Genomic DNA, 13,384 nt, shown 5'->3' with positions numbered 1-13,384 from the left:
GAACCCTTGGGTAAATACCATCTGGTCTTTGTGGCTTATTATGGTTTAATTTCTCAATTTGTTCCAAAACCTCCTCTAATGACACTTCAATATGGGACAGTTCCTCAGATTTGTCTCCTAAAACAAATGGCTCAGATGTGGGAATCTCTCTCTCATCCTCTTCACTGAAGACCAAGGCAAAGAATTCATTTAGTTTCCCTGCAATGGTTGTGTAAATTTCTGCTAAATGTACAACCTTATCTGCTCCCTGGCTATGCCGCCCAGTACCTCTGGCTTGGAAGCAACATTGCAGAAGTGTAAGTGTTCTTTATATATATATTGCACAGTGATCCTTCGCAGTGCTCACCAGGGTGAAAGTCACACATCTCTCCTAAATAAACCACACACACACATACACACCTGGGGGTGTTTAAACATTGCCTGTTAGTCTTTGGCACATAAAAGCTGCTAAATCTGGGGCTTGGAACCAAGGGCCTGAGGCTGCTTTTCCGAAAGAAACAAACAAACAAGTTCTGAAATGTAGGGGGGAGTTAGCTCCGCCCCACCCGCTCTCACACTCCCTCCTTCCCTAAGGGGTCAATGGGACTATCTGGAACTGTGCTAAATAGCTGTGCTGAGAAAAGGTTCTTGGAGAGTCCTAGGGCATAAAAAGGTGGAGTTTCTGTGGGGCAGGGCCTGCAGTGCCTTTTAATCCCCCTTGCATGCCTGGCCCAGGGCAGGGCCCCAACGCAAAGCCACAGCCCTTGGGCAGGTGCGTGAAACTGTATCCAGTCCAGGGGAGCATTACCAGTAACCCACAACCAGCATGTGAGCGGCAGGTGCTGCCAGCTGGGCCCAGGGGGTCAGTGTCCAGGAGCTGACCCAGTCCAGCAAGGCAGACAGATCCTTGAGGGCTGCAATGACTTGGCATTGTGCGTGCAGGGTTTGTGCCGGCACCTAGTTCCTTCATTCACCAGTCAAGGGGAGAAAGGGATGGAGCTGACCCTAGGCTGAAGCAGACTAAGCACTTGCTTATGGTCCTGAGCCCTTGGATGGGGGGTATTCACTTTTGATTATAAGCACCTGCCTGTTCTGGCATGGGGGGGGGAGTATTCCTGCTTAGGGCCCCCTGTGGGCTTGCACTGGAAGGGGAATAGTCCCAGTTACTGAGAGTGCTGGGGTCAGGCTAGCTGTGGATTGGCTACAGGCTGCTTTTGCTAGGTGGTTTGGGAGTGAAAGGTCTCAGGAATTAGGAGCTGAGGCTGGGCACTTCAGACGCACTGGTTAATCCATTAAAAGGTTCAGGCTCAGGGAGATGCCGAAACGTTCTTTTCCATGGAAGCCTCCTGTCCCCCCAGGGTCCTAGGGGGTGAGGAACTGGCGGCTGGGTCGCCCCACAGCCTAGGCTGACTGCAAACAGGGGGACGGCACGTGCTCTGGGGTGGAAAGCAGCAGTGACTGGCAGGCCCTGGAGGGGAGAAGTCTGACGGAGGCAAAGGGGCTGGGGTGCGTCCCCCACCGCGGCGCTCTGCCGGCAGGCTGAAGGCGGCTCCCGGCGCTGTCTAGTGTGGACGGGCCTAAGGAGTGTCCGGCTGTTTGGTCGTTTGTGCAGGCGGCAGGAGAGGCTCTGCCCCCTGCAGCCTCCCCAGGATCGTCTCCCCTGGGCAGGGCCTTGCCTGGAGCCAATGGGCCAGTCTACACCGGTCTCTGCCCTGCAAAGGCGCGGCCGCTGCTCCGCGGAGAGCGTCCCGTCTCCGGGGGGGCACTTTGCTCCCGGCCGCTCCGCGCTGGGGCTCCGCGTTTCAGCGCTCGCCCGCTGCCTGGAGAGTTTTGTTCAACCGCTGCCCCCGCACTGCGGCTCCGGGGAGCGAGCTGGCGCCGGCGGTTCTTCGGGAGCTTTGCTGGATTTCTCTCCCCCCCGTCATCCCGGCCCCCGCCGGCTCCCTCGCTGGCCGTGCAGGGAAAGAAACCGAGACCCAGGCGGGATGTGGAGCCGGTTTATTGAAACCCGGGAGCCGGGTACAAACACGGGCCCCCTTGGAACGGAGGCGACAGTGAAATGCCCCCCCCCCCCCCCCCAGGTCCTGCATCTGCCCAGCTGCGCGGAAAGCAGCCGCGCTCGGGGCGCCCGGGGCGCGGGCTAGCGAAGGAGCCGAGCCCAGCGGGAATGAGGCCTAACCCCCGGCACGTCCCTCTGCACCCTAGCGCCCGCGGGCGGGGAAACGCCCCCGCCCCCCACGTTCTCCCGACCAAGCCGCGCGTGGGGGAGGCGCACGCGCTACCAGGGCCGCCACAGCGCCTGGCTCCTGCTGGGCACGGAGGGTCTGTGCTCCACGGGGCCGCGCCGCGGGGCAGCAGCGCCCGGCTCAGTCTGGGGCTGGGAGCTGGGGGCCCGGGGGCGCTGGGTGCAGCCGCCGGCTTTCTGCAAAGGGCCCCTCTGCTCCGCCGCGCGGCTGCCGGGCCGAGAGCCCCGTGGCTCCGGGCGCGGCGCGATGGGGCTGCTGTCCGTGGTCCTGCAGCCGGAGCCGCTCATCCGCGGGGAGGCCCGGGCGAGCTCCTGCAGCAGGTGGAAGGAGGAAGCTTCGCTGGCCCCCTCGGAGCGCAGCAGGAACTGGTTCACCCCGTGCAGGCAGCTCCGGAAGCCGGCCTGGTAGTCAGCCCCTGGAGAGCGGAGAGCGGATCAGCAGCCTTGCAGCCGCGGGCTCCCCCCCCCGCCGCCCACCCCATCAGTGCCAGCCGGGAGCCTGCAGGGCCAAGCCCCCACCCCGATCGCATCTGTGCTGCGCCTGCCCGCCCCATTCTGCAGCTCCGCACCGCTGGGCACCCGCTGGGGTGCGGGGTCTCCGACAGTCAGTGGGGGCTGGGGCGAGCACCCCAGTGCGCCAGGCCGCCCGGCCGGCTGGCAGGGAGGGCCCCGCTTCGCCACACTGGGGCGAGTGCGTTCCCCGCGGCTCATTCCTGCGCGTGCAGCCCGTCCTGCCGGAGTGCAGCCTGCTCTTGGGGTGCAGGGGACGGTGCCAATCCGTGCGGCACGCGCCCCTGCCCTAATCCGGCCTGCAGACAAGCCAGGAAAACATGCCTCTCAGCCCCTCCCCCTCTCGGGGGGTCCAGTTACACCCGCGGGCGCTCCGGCAAGGCCTGCACTGCCCCCCCACCCTCAGCCTGCGAGCCACGGAGGCGCCAAAAGATTCATAGAAACTGCAACTGAGAGAGCAAAGGGACCGGGCAGACTCGTGTCCACACGGGGCTCGGTGCCATCGATATGACAGGACTCGGACTCTACATCCAGAGTAAATTTCAAATCAGTGTCCTGAGGCGCTCAGGTAGCCCAGGCTCGGCCAAAGGCAGCCCAGGAACCAGACACTGCTGCCGCCCAGGTGCCCCAGCTGAGATTCTCTCTCCTTGCACCACAGCTCGTGGATTCGCATAATTGGGATGTAACCGGCGGGACCCCGTAACTTCGAGCTTCGCTCCAGATTTACACAAGACCCTTCTACCCGGCAACAAACGCTATGATGACCCCGTTACTCCCGCGTGGAAAGGGAGGGCAACGGAGGTTTTACCTTGCACCGAATTCTGGAGGCTTTTCATGTACTTGACGCTCAGCTCCAGGATGTCTGCCTTCTCCAGTTTGCGCTTTCGGATCTGGAGAGAGAGAGAGAGAGACCCACCGCGATCAATAACGTGCTGAACGGGCCATAAAAGAGTGATTCGGTTCCACTGTAAAGGCGGAGCCAAGAAGTGCCCGCTGGGAAACCTGGGCAGACACTGTGCGGATCTGGGGGCGAGGGTAGAGGTCCCGGCTGGGTGACTCACGTGGTGAGAATAGTGCTTTTCTAGCAGAGCCTTCAGTTGCTCCAGAGACACATTAATCCTGGCTCTTCTCTTCTTCTCCATCAAGGGCTTTGAGATCTGCGGGGCAGAAGGGAAATGTTACAGGGCTTTGGCTTTCACTCCTCCCCGGCCCGCTTCTTTCCTCCTGCCTAGTGCTGCTAGCAAACCTTGCGGAAGCTGCAAACCCGCGGTTTCTCCTGCCCTCCGGGCTGGGTGACCATGTTCCCCCTCTCCGGGAATGAGCGGCCCTGGGAGTTCGCAGCCGGGGGAGGGAGGCAGGATTTATACGGGGGACTCACTTTACATGTCAATACCGGCATTCAGGCGCTGAGCACCTCCCCGAGGGGGGCAAGGGCCGGGGGCGGGCAGCTGGGGAAGGGGGAATCCTGTGGCCGAGGAACTGTGTGACTGGCGAGGCGAGGGGGCTAAGAAGGGTTACAATGACTCTTTCAGAGATATTAAAGTTCTGTTTGTGTATTTCACTGGATTTAAAGAACTGGAGCCACCGCCCAGCCCGCCACACCTCAGAGGCGGGGGCTCTGCGTTGGGAAGCAAATGGCATCACTAGAGTTCTCTTGCCGTGCGGCTCCGAACTCTCATAGGGATGGATCCCTTTGTGTTCTGCGCCCCTGGGTGCCGGAGAACACGTGGCTCGCTGCACGGGCTTGTTTGGGCCGTGACTGGCTGTACAGCGCCGCGCACGCCCCATAGCTCGCAGATACCAGCTGGTTTAGGCCGCTGCAGTCTGTGCGCCCCGGGGATCCCTAGTGCGCTACCGCCTGGGGCCCAGCGGGCTGCTGGGGCAGGTCGAGTCCCTCCGCAGGGCACCGCTAATTAGCGAAGGGTTTGTCCCCTGCAGTCCGCACGCGGCCCGGCCCGGGACCAGGCTCCGGAAGAGCCCCGTGCCAGGCGGGCCGCCGCCAGATGAAGACACCTAGCCCCAGCAATTCCTCCTTTCTGGCCGCGTTTCACGCTTGCAGCGGGGAGGCCAGGCTAGATTAGCGGCCCTAATGCCCGGACAATGCAGCAATTTTCTGCTTCCAGCCCTTCAAAGAGTGCGGAGGCGCGATTTCTCCGCTCTAAGCGGAGACATGAGCGAACACATGTTTCATTAAAGCATGGCAGGGCCAGGCCAGCCCCGCGCGCTCACGGGAGCACGTGGGGTTCCCGATCAGCAGGAGTCCCAGCCCCGCCTGGGACGGGAGAGGTCCAACCAGGGACCTCCAGCTCCCCGTGCCCAGGCGGGGTCCAGACCCTTGTCCCGCGCCCTACAAGCCCGGCTTCTCCCTCCCGCGCACTGCCTTAGCTCCAGCCCCGAGCACTCGCGGTGCCGCGGGGGGCGCTTTCTCTCTTTCGCTGGCTTTTGTCCTTAGAGCCATAACCATTCCGGGAGCCCCTTCCCCGACTGCACGTGGGAACTCAGCAAAGAGCGGGCGGGGGGGATGGAGGCGTTCCCGGATTCGCCTCGCTTCAAAATTGCCTTCCAAAGTCGAAATTCCTCCGGCTCACTCATTTCAAAGGTTTGTATAATAGACAATTAGGTCTGGTCCCCGATACAAAACCCCAGATGTTTGGAAAGCACAAACCGTGTGTGTGAGCCGGGCCGCGGCGCTTTTACCAGCACAGGCAGAATGAAAGTGAAGGCTGCAGCCAGCCCTCGCCCCTGCTCCGCCGCCGGGTCGCCAGCAAACCCGCAGCGGCTGGGGTGAGAGGGGCTCCTCAAACATGGGTTCTCCCGCTGTGGGGAGGGGACCCCCCCAAACCGCCTCGCTCCTCGCACGCGCTCACCGGGGTTCTGGCCACGCTGCTAAAAGCCAAACCTCAGGGTGCCCTGCTGAGTGCCTCTTGGCCGCCCTAGGGTGCTGAAATGAACCCGCGGTGGGGCATGCCCTTGATTTCAAGGGGAGAAGTGCAGGATCGGGCCCGTGGCCGAGGGCGCACGCCCAGGTTCACCCCACAGTGTGTAGGGGAGGGGGGCCAAGCCGGCGGCGGGGAGCGAGCCCGCAGAGCTGAAAGGGCCAGTATCCAGCAGCGTGAATAGCTCGTGCGGGGCGGGTCAGTCGGTGCCAGGCGCCCCGGCCCCGGGGACCCTGCAGGAAAAGAGTGGGCACATGCGTGTCCCTGGGGGCGCCGTGCGGACAGGCCCCTGGGCAAGCAGCTGCCGGTCCCGCCACGCGGGACCCCCTCCCCGAACGAGCAGCTTGCCCCCGGCGCTCCCCAGCCGGGGCCCGGACACAGCGAGCAGCCTGCAGCCCAGCTCCGCCATTTGTCCTTTAATGACGCCTTTATAGTGCCCACGGGCTGCGCTGAATCCCGCCTTTCGCCGCTGTCCCTGCAGCCCTGCGCCGCTGGCCGGGGACAATAGATCAGAGGGCTGCCGGGCTCAGCGAAGGGGACGGGGGAGTTATTCTGCTGTTCACAGCCGGCTCCGCAGGGCCACTGAGCCCTCGGGGCTCCTCCTAGAACAGCCCCCGCCGACTCCGCTGGCTGAGGACAGCTTCAGCCACTGCGAGGGGCCTCCCTGGGCCGGGTTCATCAGGGGTGGAGGGGTTGGGCGTTGTGCGGCAGGAAGGCTGGTCTCTACCCATCCAGGATACGACCTACCCCTTACCCCCAGTCCCTCCCCTCCGGCCCCGCCTGCAGTTCAGCGCAGAGGCGCCTGTGCTCGCGGCCCGAGACTACAACCCAGAGGCCCGATTGGGCCATAGGGCTGGAACTCGGGGTTCTGGGGAGGCTGTGGCCCCCCTGGCTTGAAGTGGGTCCATCACACACAGGGTTTGCAGTTCCGCTCAATGGCTCTCAGCACCCCCCACCCACACATTGTTCCAGCCCCCCGGATTAGGCCTGAGGATCTTGTCCCAGAACAAAGTGGGGGAGATGCCAGGCAGCTGGATTTCCTCCCGTGACCCCAAAGTAGGGGCGCTGGAACGATGTTGGGGGCTGAGAGCCACTGAACCCACCTGTAACCCCCGGACGTGATGGAACCACCCCCGGCGGCCCTAGCCCCAGCCTCCGTGCCCATGACTCAGGCGATGCGGCTCGCAGACCAGCTCACCAGCCGGATCCCTGCCTGGCCCATCCCCGGCCCCCGGGCACCCGCTGCATCCCTGCGGGGAGACCTCGCCAGTGGCGTGTCAGCTTCGCGGCTGCCTGGTGTGTCACGACAGCCGGTCCCCGCTCCGGCCTCAGCCCGGATCCCAGCCGCGCTAAGTACCCAGGAGCTCGGGCAGCCTTCGGCCCTCGCACAGTGGCAAGGGGGCGCCTGTTGCCAGGAGCCCCACAGAGGAGGGCTGGGGCTGGGCTGGCTTGTGCCAGGGAGTCACTGGACGCCGGTGCTGGCCCAGCCCAACCAGCCGCTGCAGACTCGCCCCCCCCGGGTACCAGCCCGAGCCCCCAGCACCCCGGAGGGGGGTGACACCGCCTCTTCTGGGCGCCCACAAGCTCCGAGCCCGGTCGGGGAGCGGGCGAGCCCAGCGCGCTGGACCCGGGGGCACTGGGAGTCTGGGCAGAGGGAACTGGGGCCGCGCGTCCTGTGCGGGGCGAGGTGAGCGCCTGGCCAGAGCGGCGATGCCCAGGGAGCCGGAGCGCTCCAGTCCCACCTGCCCCCGGGGACCGGCCCCTGCCCTGTCTGCGGGCCCCTGGGCTCGCCCCGGCCGCGCCCGGCCTCCACTGCCGGCTGCAGCCCCCTGCCGCCCGGCGGGCCCCTTCTCCCCTCGGGGGGCCGCTTGCTGGAGTTTGTCTGGCCCGGGCCGCTCGGGCGGCGTTTCCCAGGCAGGACGGCACCTCGCAGCGTGGAGAATCGCGGGCCCGCCCCCGGCCTTTCAATCCCCTGCCAGCTCGGGGGCCGCGCTGGGGACAGCCTGTGATCGCAGGGGAGCCAGACCCGCCTGCCCCGCACCGGCTCCGCCGCGCCCTGCGGGCAGGGCTCCTGGGGGGCTCGCCCCAGCCGGGCCCCCGGGAGCGCTGTCCCGCTGGGTGGAGCTGAGCCCAGCGCTTCCCCCGGCCCCGGAGTCCGGGGCAGTGCGCAGAGGGGCTGCTTAGCAGGCTGCTGACGGGGGTGAGGACTCTGCAAAGCCCCCTCCAGTGCTGGGGCTCTGACCTTCGAAAGAGGCGGCCCAGCGGGCTGGAGCGGGGAATACCCTGGGTTTGGCTTTCAGAGCCACGGCAGCCCTGGGCTGGGAGGGCAGGTGGGGAGCCTTCCCCTGCAAACTCTGGTCCTTCTGGAGCCTCCCCTCCCCCCAGCATCTGTCCGGCCCCTCTCCTCCGGTCTGAGGGCAGGCTCTCTGGGGCAGGGGCTGCCGCCTTTGTACAGCGCCAAGCACAATGGGGCCTGGCTCGGTGATGGGGACCCTAGGTGCTGCCGCAGTATGAATAGTACATCACAGGTGTGAGTCTTGGCCCCTCCTGCTACAGACCCCCAAAGCACAGGAGGGACCCTTTAGCTCAGCAGTGCTAGCAGAGGGGACAGCCAGTACCACCAGAGCCTTGCAGGCAGGTTCCCAGCCTGTCCAGTATAGGCACCTGGGCACACCACAGCACTGGGGAGTGGCATCCCCTTTACTAAACACACACTTAGGGGCTGGGACCAGGCCCCCATTCACCTGCACATCAATCAATCTGGTGCCTAAGCAGTTCTGTTAAGGGCTATTAATATTGTAAATACAACATTAGGGCCACAGCTTGCCATAGCCCTAAAGATTCAAATATCACGGCTGGAAGAACTGAGGACTCTTTCAAACCACAATGTGATTTAAAATTACTAGAAAGGGAATTGTTGCTGGTAGCTGCTCAAAGAGAAAGTGCAGTGAGAATTAGGCACTGGTCTGTATTGTTAGGGGAAACTCCGGTTCTTGTTTAGGGTAATTTGTCACCTAATGATATGCTTCCTTGTCATAAACCCCTGATGGCTTCTGTAAGGCTTTTAAAGGAGGCCCTTTTAGCAACCAAATGATCCTTGTTATGCTGATCTCACTAGAACAAAGGAAGCCAAGGAAGCAAAGGGCACTGGGTGAAGTGCAGAAGGTAATTAAACAAGACACTGCAAAGCGGATTGGCTTTCAAACCAGCTGATCATTGCTTCTGACTCTCGAAGAGCCATTGGCTGCCCCTTGACTCATGGCCTCAGAAAGGAGACAATTCTCTGTAAACTGGGTTAATAACAACAATTAAGCATAAACAATGGCCTCATCCTGCAGTCGCTACCCAGGCGATAGGCCAGGATTGTAGGTGCGTGAGGAAAGCAGCACTGTACGGTAACTGCTCAAACATTATGGAGTGAAATCCTGCTCTCTTGGAAGTCAACGGGGGCTTTGCCATCAATGCATTTGGAGACAGGATCTACTCAGTGATTGCCTCCGACTCCAGACGGTGTGGGTGTTACTGAGGGAGACCTGGGCCCATGAAGGCAACATGTGAACTAAGGGTACTTTGGGAACCTCACCATTTGTCTCCCATCCTTCTGAGAACTGAACATTGTAACCCTTAATGTGATAGGAAATCGTTTCCATTCCTATTCTGTTGTATTCGGTGAGATGCTGCATGTGATCATGGATTGTAACTGTAAGCCCTATTGCAATGCACAGGCCCAAAGGGCAAAGTCTAGGTGGAGACTGTTCCACTAGAACTCAGCACTTCCAGACTTTTTGGTGTTTAATTTCTCAATCTCGGTGCTTCATGACTGTAGCTATTATTTTGCATGAAACGTGACTGGGGCAGAGTCCAATGTTAGGGGCACCATGGAGCTGCTCTCTGGGAGTCTGGGGTAGAAATCTAACCCTGAGAGCTTCCCAGCATGCAGAGAGTGTGCATCTGCTGCTCCCTCTACTCAGGGGGTCCAGCATACTCCTCCCCTCATGGGCACAGGTCCCAGCAGGGCCAGGGCCTCATTCTTCTCCTCCCCCACCCCTTCAAGAGGGGAGGAGAAGGGGAGAGTAAGAGCAGCAATCCCAGTGCCTGGCCCTTTGCTTGGTCACACAAAGAAGGAGACAGAGAAAGGCTCCTTGTGCATGGGGGCCAGCCACAATTTGTAACGATTACTCACTGACATACATGAGGAAATCTCCAGCAAACAGTCTGGAAATCAGATTTCCCTAGATTTCCAAAGACCCAGATGGTTCTGTTCTGACTTTGCTTCTTTCTGCAAACTCTTTAGGGTGTGAGCGAGCACATTGCAAAACTGATTTAAAGAGTAAAGAGAAAATATCCTCATATTTTGAAGATGCGTTGGCCAAGTGATAAAAAGGGGGAAAGAATCTGATCCAGATTCAGATTAGGTCAGGAAGAAAAGGGCTTGCAAACCTTTCTTCTGCTCTAATGGTTACTTACCAATCTTCATTTCTCTCCAAGGCCCAACTTTTAATCAGGTGCCTGTTTTTCCCACCTATTATTTTAATTACATGGCTATTTCTTGCACAGCAGGCTGTGTTTAATGAATGACTACTACATGAAAAGGCTCCTGACGGTTCAGCATATCCCCACACTGCTCTCTGGATTTGCCTATTCTGTATGCTACATCTGGCTGGTTTTGAACAACTTGTGTGGTGAATAGTATTAAACAGTGGAAAATTGACCGAAAAATGTTGCTAATGTGCAATGTTCTGCTCTGGCTGTGAGAAGATGATCCCCAGAGCTGGGCTGAGAGCTGCTATTCACTTCTGGTCACGGTCCAGATTTGGAGGCAGCACCGTATTAATGGGCTCACCCTCTCCCCCCCCCCAAATGTTACCCCACACAGAGCTGACGAATACACAAAATCCCATAGTCTCCCAAGCTGTTGTGGGATCTGTACAGGGAAGTTACCCACCAATTTGGTTCTCAGCAAGCAGAAAATGCATATATAAATAGCACTCTGGACTTCAACAATCTGTTGCATATAAAGGATGCTTGGAAAGGTTGGGTCTGACTTTCTTCTCACTTACACCAGTATAAATCAAGAGTAACTCCTCTGAAGACAGTGGCATGATATTCATGTGTAACTGCTGTGAAGTTGGGATCAGGCCTGTCCTCTAGACTCCTACATGGACATTTGTTTTTGCTCGTCTCAATTTTTGCCAATGAGCTCCTAATTTTAGATTACTTTATATGCATTGCACATTTATCTGCTGCAAACGATTTTCTTTCTTTTAGTTAATGTTATATCCTGATTCACACTTCGATTAAAGCCTTAGGTCTGCCAGGAAATTTTTAAATGCGGAAGTGCACTTTGATCTTTAACAATAATATTAATGTTTCTGAGAACAATTATGTCCATGGAAATTGCAATGCCCTGGTATGTAAGAGCACTATGTCGAGTGACCACATTTACTTTTGCTTGAGTCATTTTCTGTTTTAGCTGGGGCTTCAAAACCACCAGCTACTGATAGTTATTTTTATTCTGAAGCAAAGAAAGAAAGAATAAAAATGCCCCGTTCCCCGCATGATAGTGTTGCTACTCCTGGGAACAATCTTGGGTTATAAGATTCCCAACTTCAATAGACTTTGATTTCATAGATGGGGTCGGGGTGGGGGAGGGGATGAGAGATCTCTGTGGGCTCCTTCATTGCTAAACTCATGACACATTTTTGGAGACAGATATGAATGCCCTAATTTTTCCTGTACTGGAGAAAGTCCAAGTACAGCAAATCTGGGAATGATGGTCTCTCCAGTGGCTTGGCCACTCATTATAATTAAAGCTGTGGGTGTTTGGAAAGGCAAGGACCTGACAAGAGGCCAAAGCCAGCAATCTTTTCTTACATGATCCTTTAATTCAGTCCTTGCTCAAGCTATATTTCAATCAGTTAGCTAGTGATTGTCAATCACAACTGACTTAAGCAAACTCAAACACGCTGAAATAAGTTAGCCCTGAGAAGTCTCCTGGGGCTGAAGTTTTAACATCTGTTTAGTTAGGTTTCAGCTACAAGCAGCCTGATGCCACATAACGAGTCAAGGAAGTGAATCAACACTGAACTGGGTTTTGCAAGAGTTGAGGAGAGTGACTTCAGAAAGACCCCCATTGTCTCAGCCTTTTGTGTGCAGCTCCAGCTGGCTCTAATCTTTAAATATTTACCCTGCTCTATTGTTCAGATATAATTTACCCACTTTAGACTAATTCACTGATAGAATGTGCAGCCTTTACAGAGGTTTTAGAGAGTTTAATGTGCAAAAACTGAAATGCATCCAAAATAGTATGGTTCTGGGTTATCATGTTCATTAAAAGCCATTATCCATCTACAGCTAGCTTCACTGAACTCCAAGAAGTTCAGTTACAAATAAGAATTGCTGGTTTCAAATGGCAGATTACTATTATTTTATATATGGCACCACAAATGTTAATGACTTTATAAGACGATAAGCGCCCTGCCTTGAATAGTTTACAGTTTAAATGAGAAATCACAGCTCACTGGTTAATGATCACACAGGAGAGTGGAGGTTGGTATGGTTGGCATGGGACAGAAGACCGACATTTTCAAGTGTCCACTGCTTTGGGGCACCTCAATTTGAACCCAGCTGGAGACCTTGAGCCTGATTTTCAGAGGTGCTGCGCATGAGCAGGACCCATTCACTAAAGTTAGAGTAGTTGTTCCGAGAAGAGATTTGATGTAGAAGAAGATCACTTAGTGTATCAGGAAAAGTTTATAAATGGAATGGTTGATATTATGTAAAAGTGATCAGAAAAAAAGAAACTAGTATCTCAAATCATTAAAGATGTAGAGGCAGATACTGAAATCAATGCTCTCTCCAAGAGTTCAGCAGCACACACTGTAAGCATACACTCTCTAACTTGCTTTGCAGTCATGGGCTTCTTTTGATTAGTTCACATGCCCCCTCTAGTGTCCACGACACAACGTGGTTACAAAAACATAATCAAGTTGCAAGCCATTCGGGCGATCACAATCAAGTGAAACAACCCCAGTCAACACACAGGGCTTTTATTTATTGCTGTCTGGGCCCACAGGCTCTGCTGCTGCAGCATTTACAGCTCCACAGACCTCCCCTCTTGCAGCAGGAATTTGGAGTAAGATCAGTGTGGTATTCCAGCTTCTCGTTTGGCAGAAAAGCACTTCTGTGTCACAAAGACACTTCAGAAAAACAATGGGCCGAATGCTCATTTCACCTGTAGAGCTCAAGTAACTTCTGTGTGTAAATCCCCAGTGAAGTCCTGTGCAGAATGAGTATAAATGAGCTGGCTCCTATTCATAAGGGCAGGCTTCTCATGAAAAAAGAACAGGCGTGCTTGTGGCACCTTAGAGACTAACAAAGTTATTAATGGGCAATTAGTCAAGAGTCTTGGAATAGAAACTAGTCTCACTCTGGTGACCTGCAGCTAAATTCCTCCCTGCGTCTTCCACGCCACAGGGGGCGCTGCTCTCCCGCTCCCGGACTCTTCTGCACTGTTATGAGCAACCCATTCGGAGTCCCGCCCCTACAGCCGCGAGCTTGCTGGGGGCATCTCGCGAGATTTGAGTTCTTCCCATGCGCAGCCTCGCGAGATGGGGCTCTTCAAAGCTCATCTCGCGAGACTTGTGCCGGAAGGCGGGCCGCCGGGGGACACTCTCGCGGTGCTTGGCGGCCCAGCTCTCGCGCGGCCGCCGTC

General features: G+C 57.3%; 1 protein-coding gene across 1 annotated transcript; it reads right to left on the bottom strand.

The window, feature by feature from the left end:
• Positions 1 to 1,674: 1,674 nt before the first annotated feature.
• Positions 1,675 to 4,034, bottom strand: HES3 (hes family bHLH transcription factor 3). The gene is made up of 5 exons (XM_030537905.1): positions 3,981 to 4,034; positions 3,796 to 3,891; positions 3,543 to 3,624; positions 2,262 to 2,640; positions 1,675 to 1,927 (listed from the first exon to the last, which is right to left on the bottom strand). Exons 1-5 carry the CDS (start codon positions 4,032 to 4,034, stop codon positions 1,675 to 1,677), a joined length of 864 nt encoding a protein of 287 aa, XP_030393765.1.
• Between the last annotated feature and the right edge of the window lie 9,350 nt (positions 4,035 to 13,384).

Source organism: Gopherus evgoodei, chromosome 18, assembly GCF_007399415.2.
Source record: "Gopherus evgoodei ecotype Sinaloan lineage chromosome 18, rGopEvg1_v1.p, whole genome shotgun sequence".
NCBI classification, from domain to species: Eukaryota; Metazoa; Chordata; order Testudines; family Testudinidae; genus Gopherus; species Gopherus evgoodei.
This window is presented reverse-complemented; position numbering and strand designations above follow the sequence as displayed.

Excerpts from the sequence above, each read along its gene's own strand:
- HES3 (XM_030537905.1), bottom strand. The coding sequence starts at position 4,034 with ATGGTCACCCAGCCCGGAGGGCAGGAGAAACCGCGGGTTTGCAGCTTC. Across the intron at positions 3,892-3,980 it reads GGGTTTGCAGCTTCCGCAAG|ATCTCAAAGCCCTTGATGGA; the intron begins GTTTGCTAGCAG and ends TCTGCCCCGCAG. Across the intron at positions 2,641-3,542 it reads CCTCCAGAATTCGGTGCAAG|GGGCTGACTACCAGGCCGGC; the intron begins GTAAAACCTCCG and ends TCCGCTCTCCAG.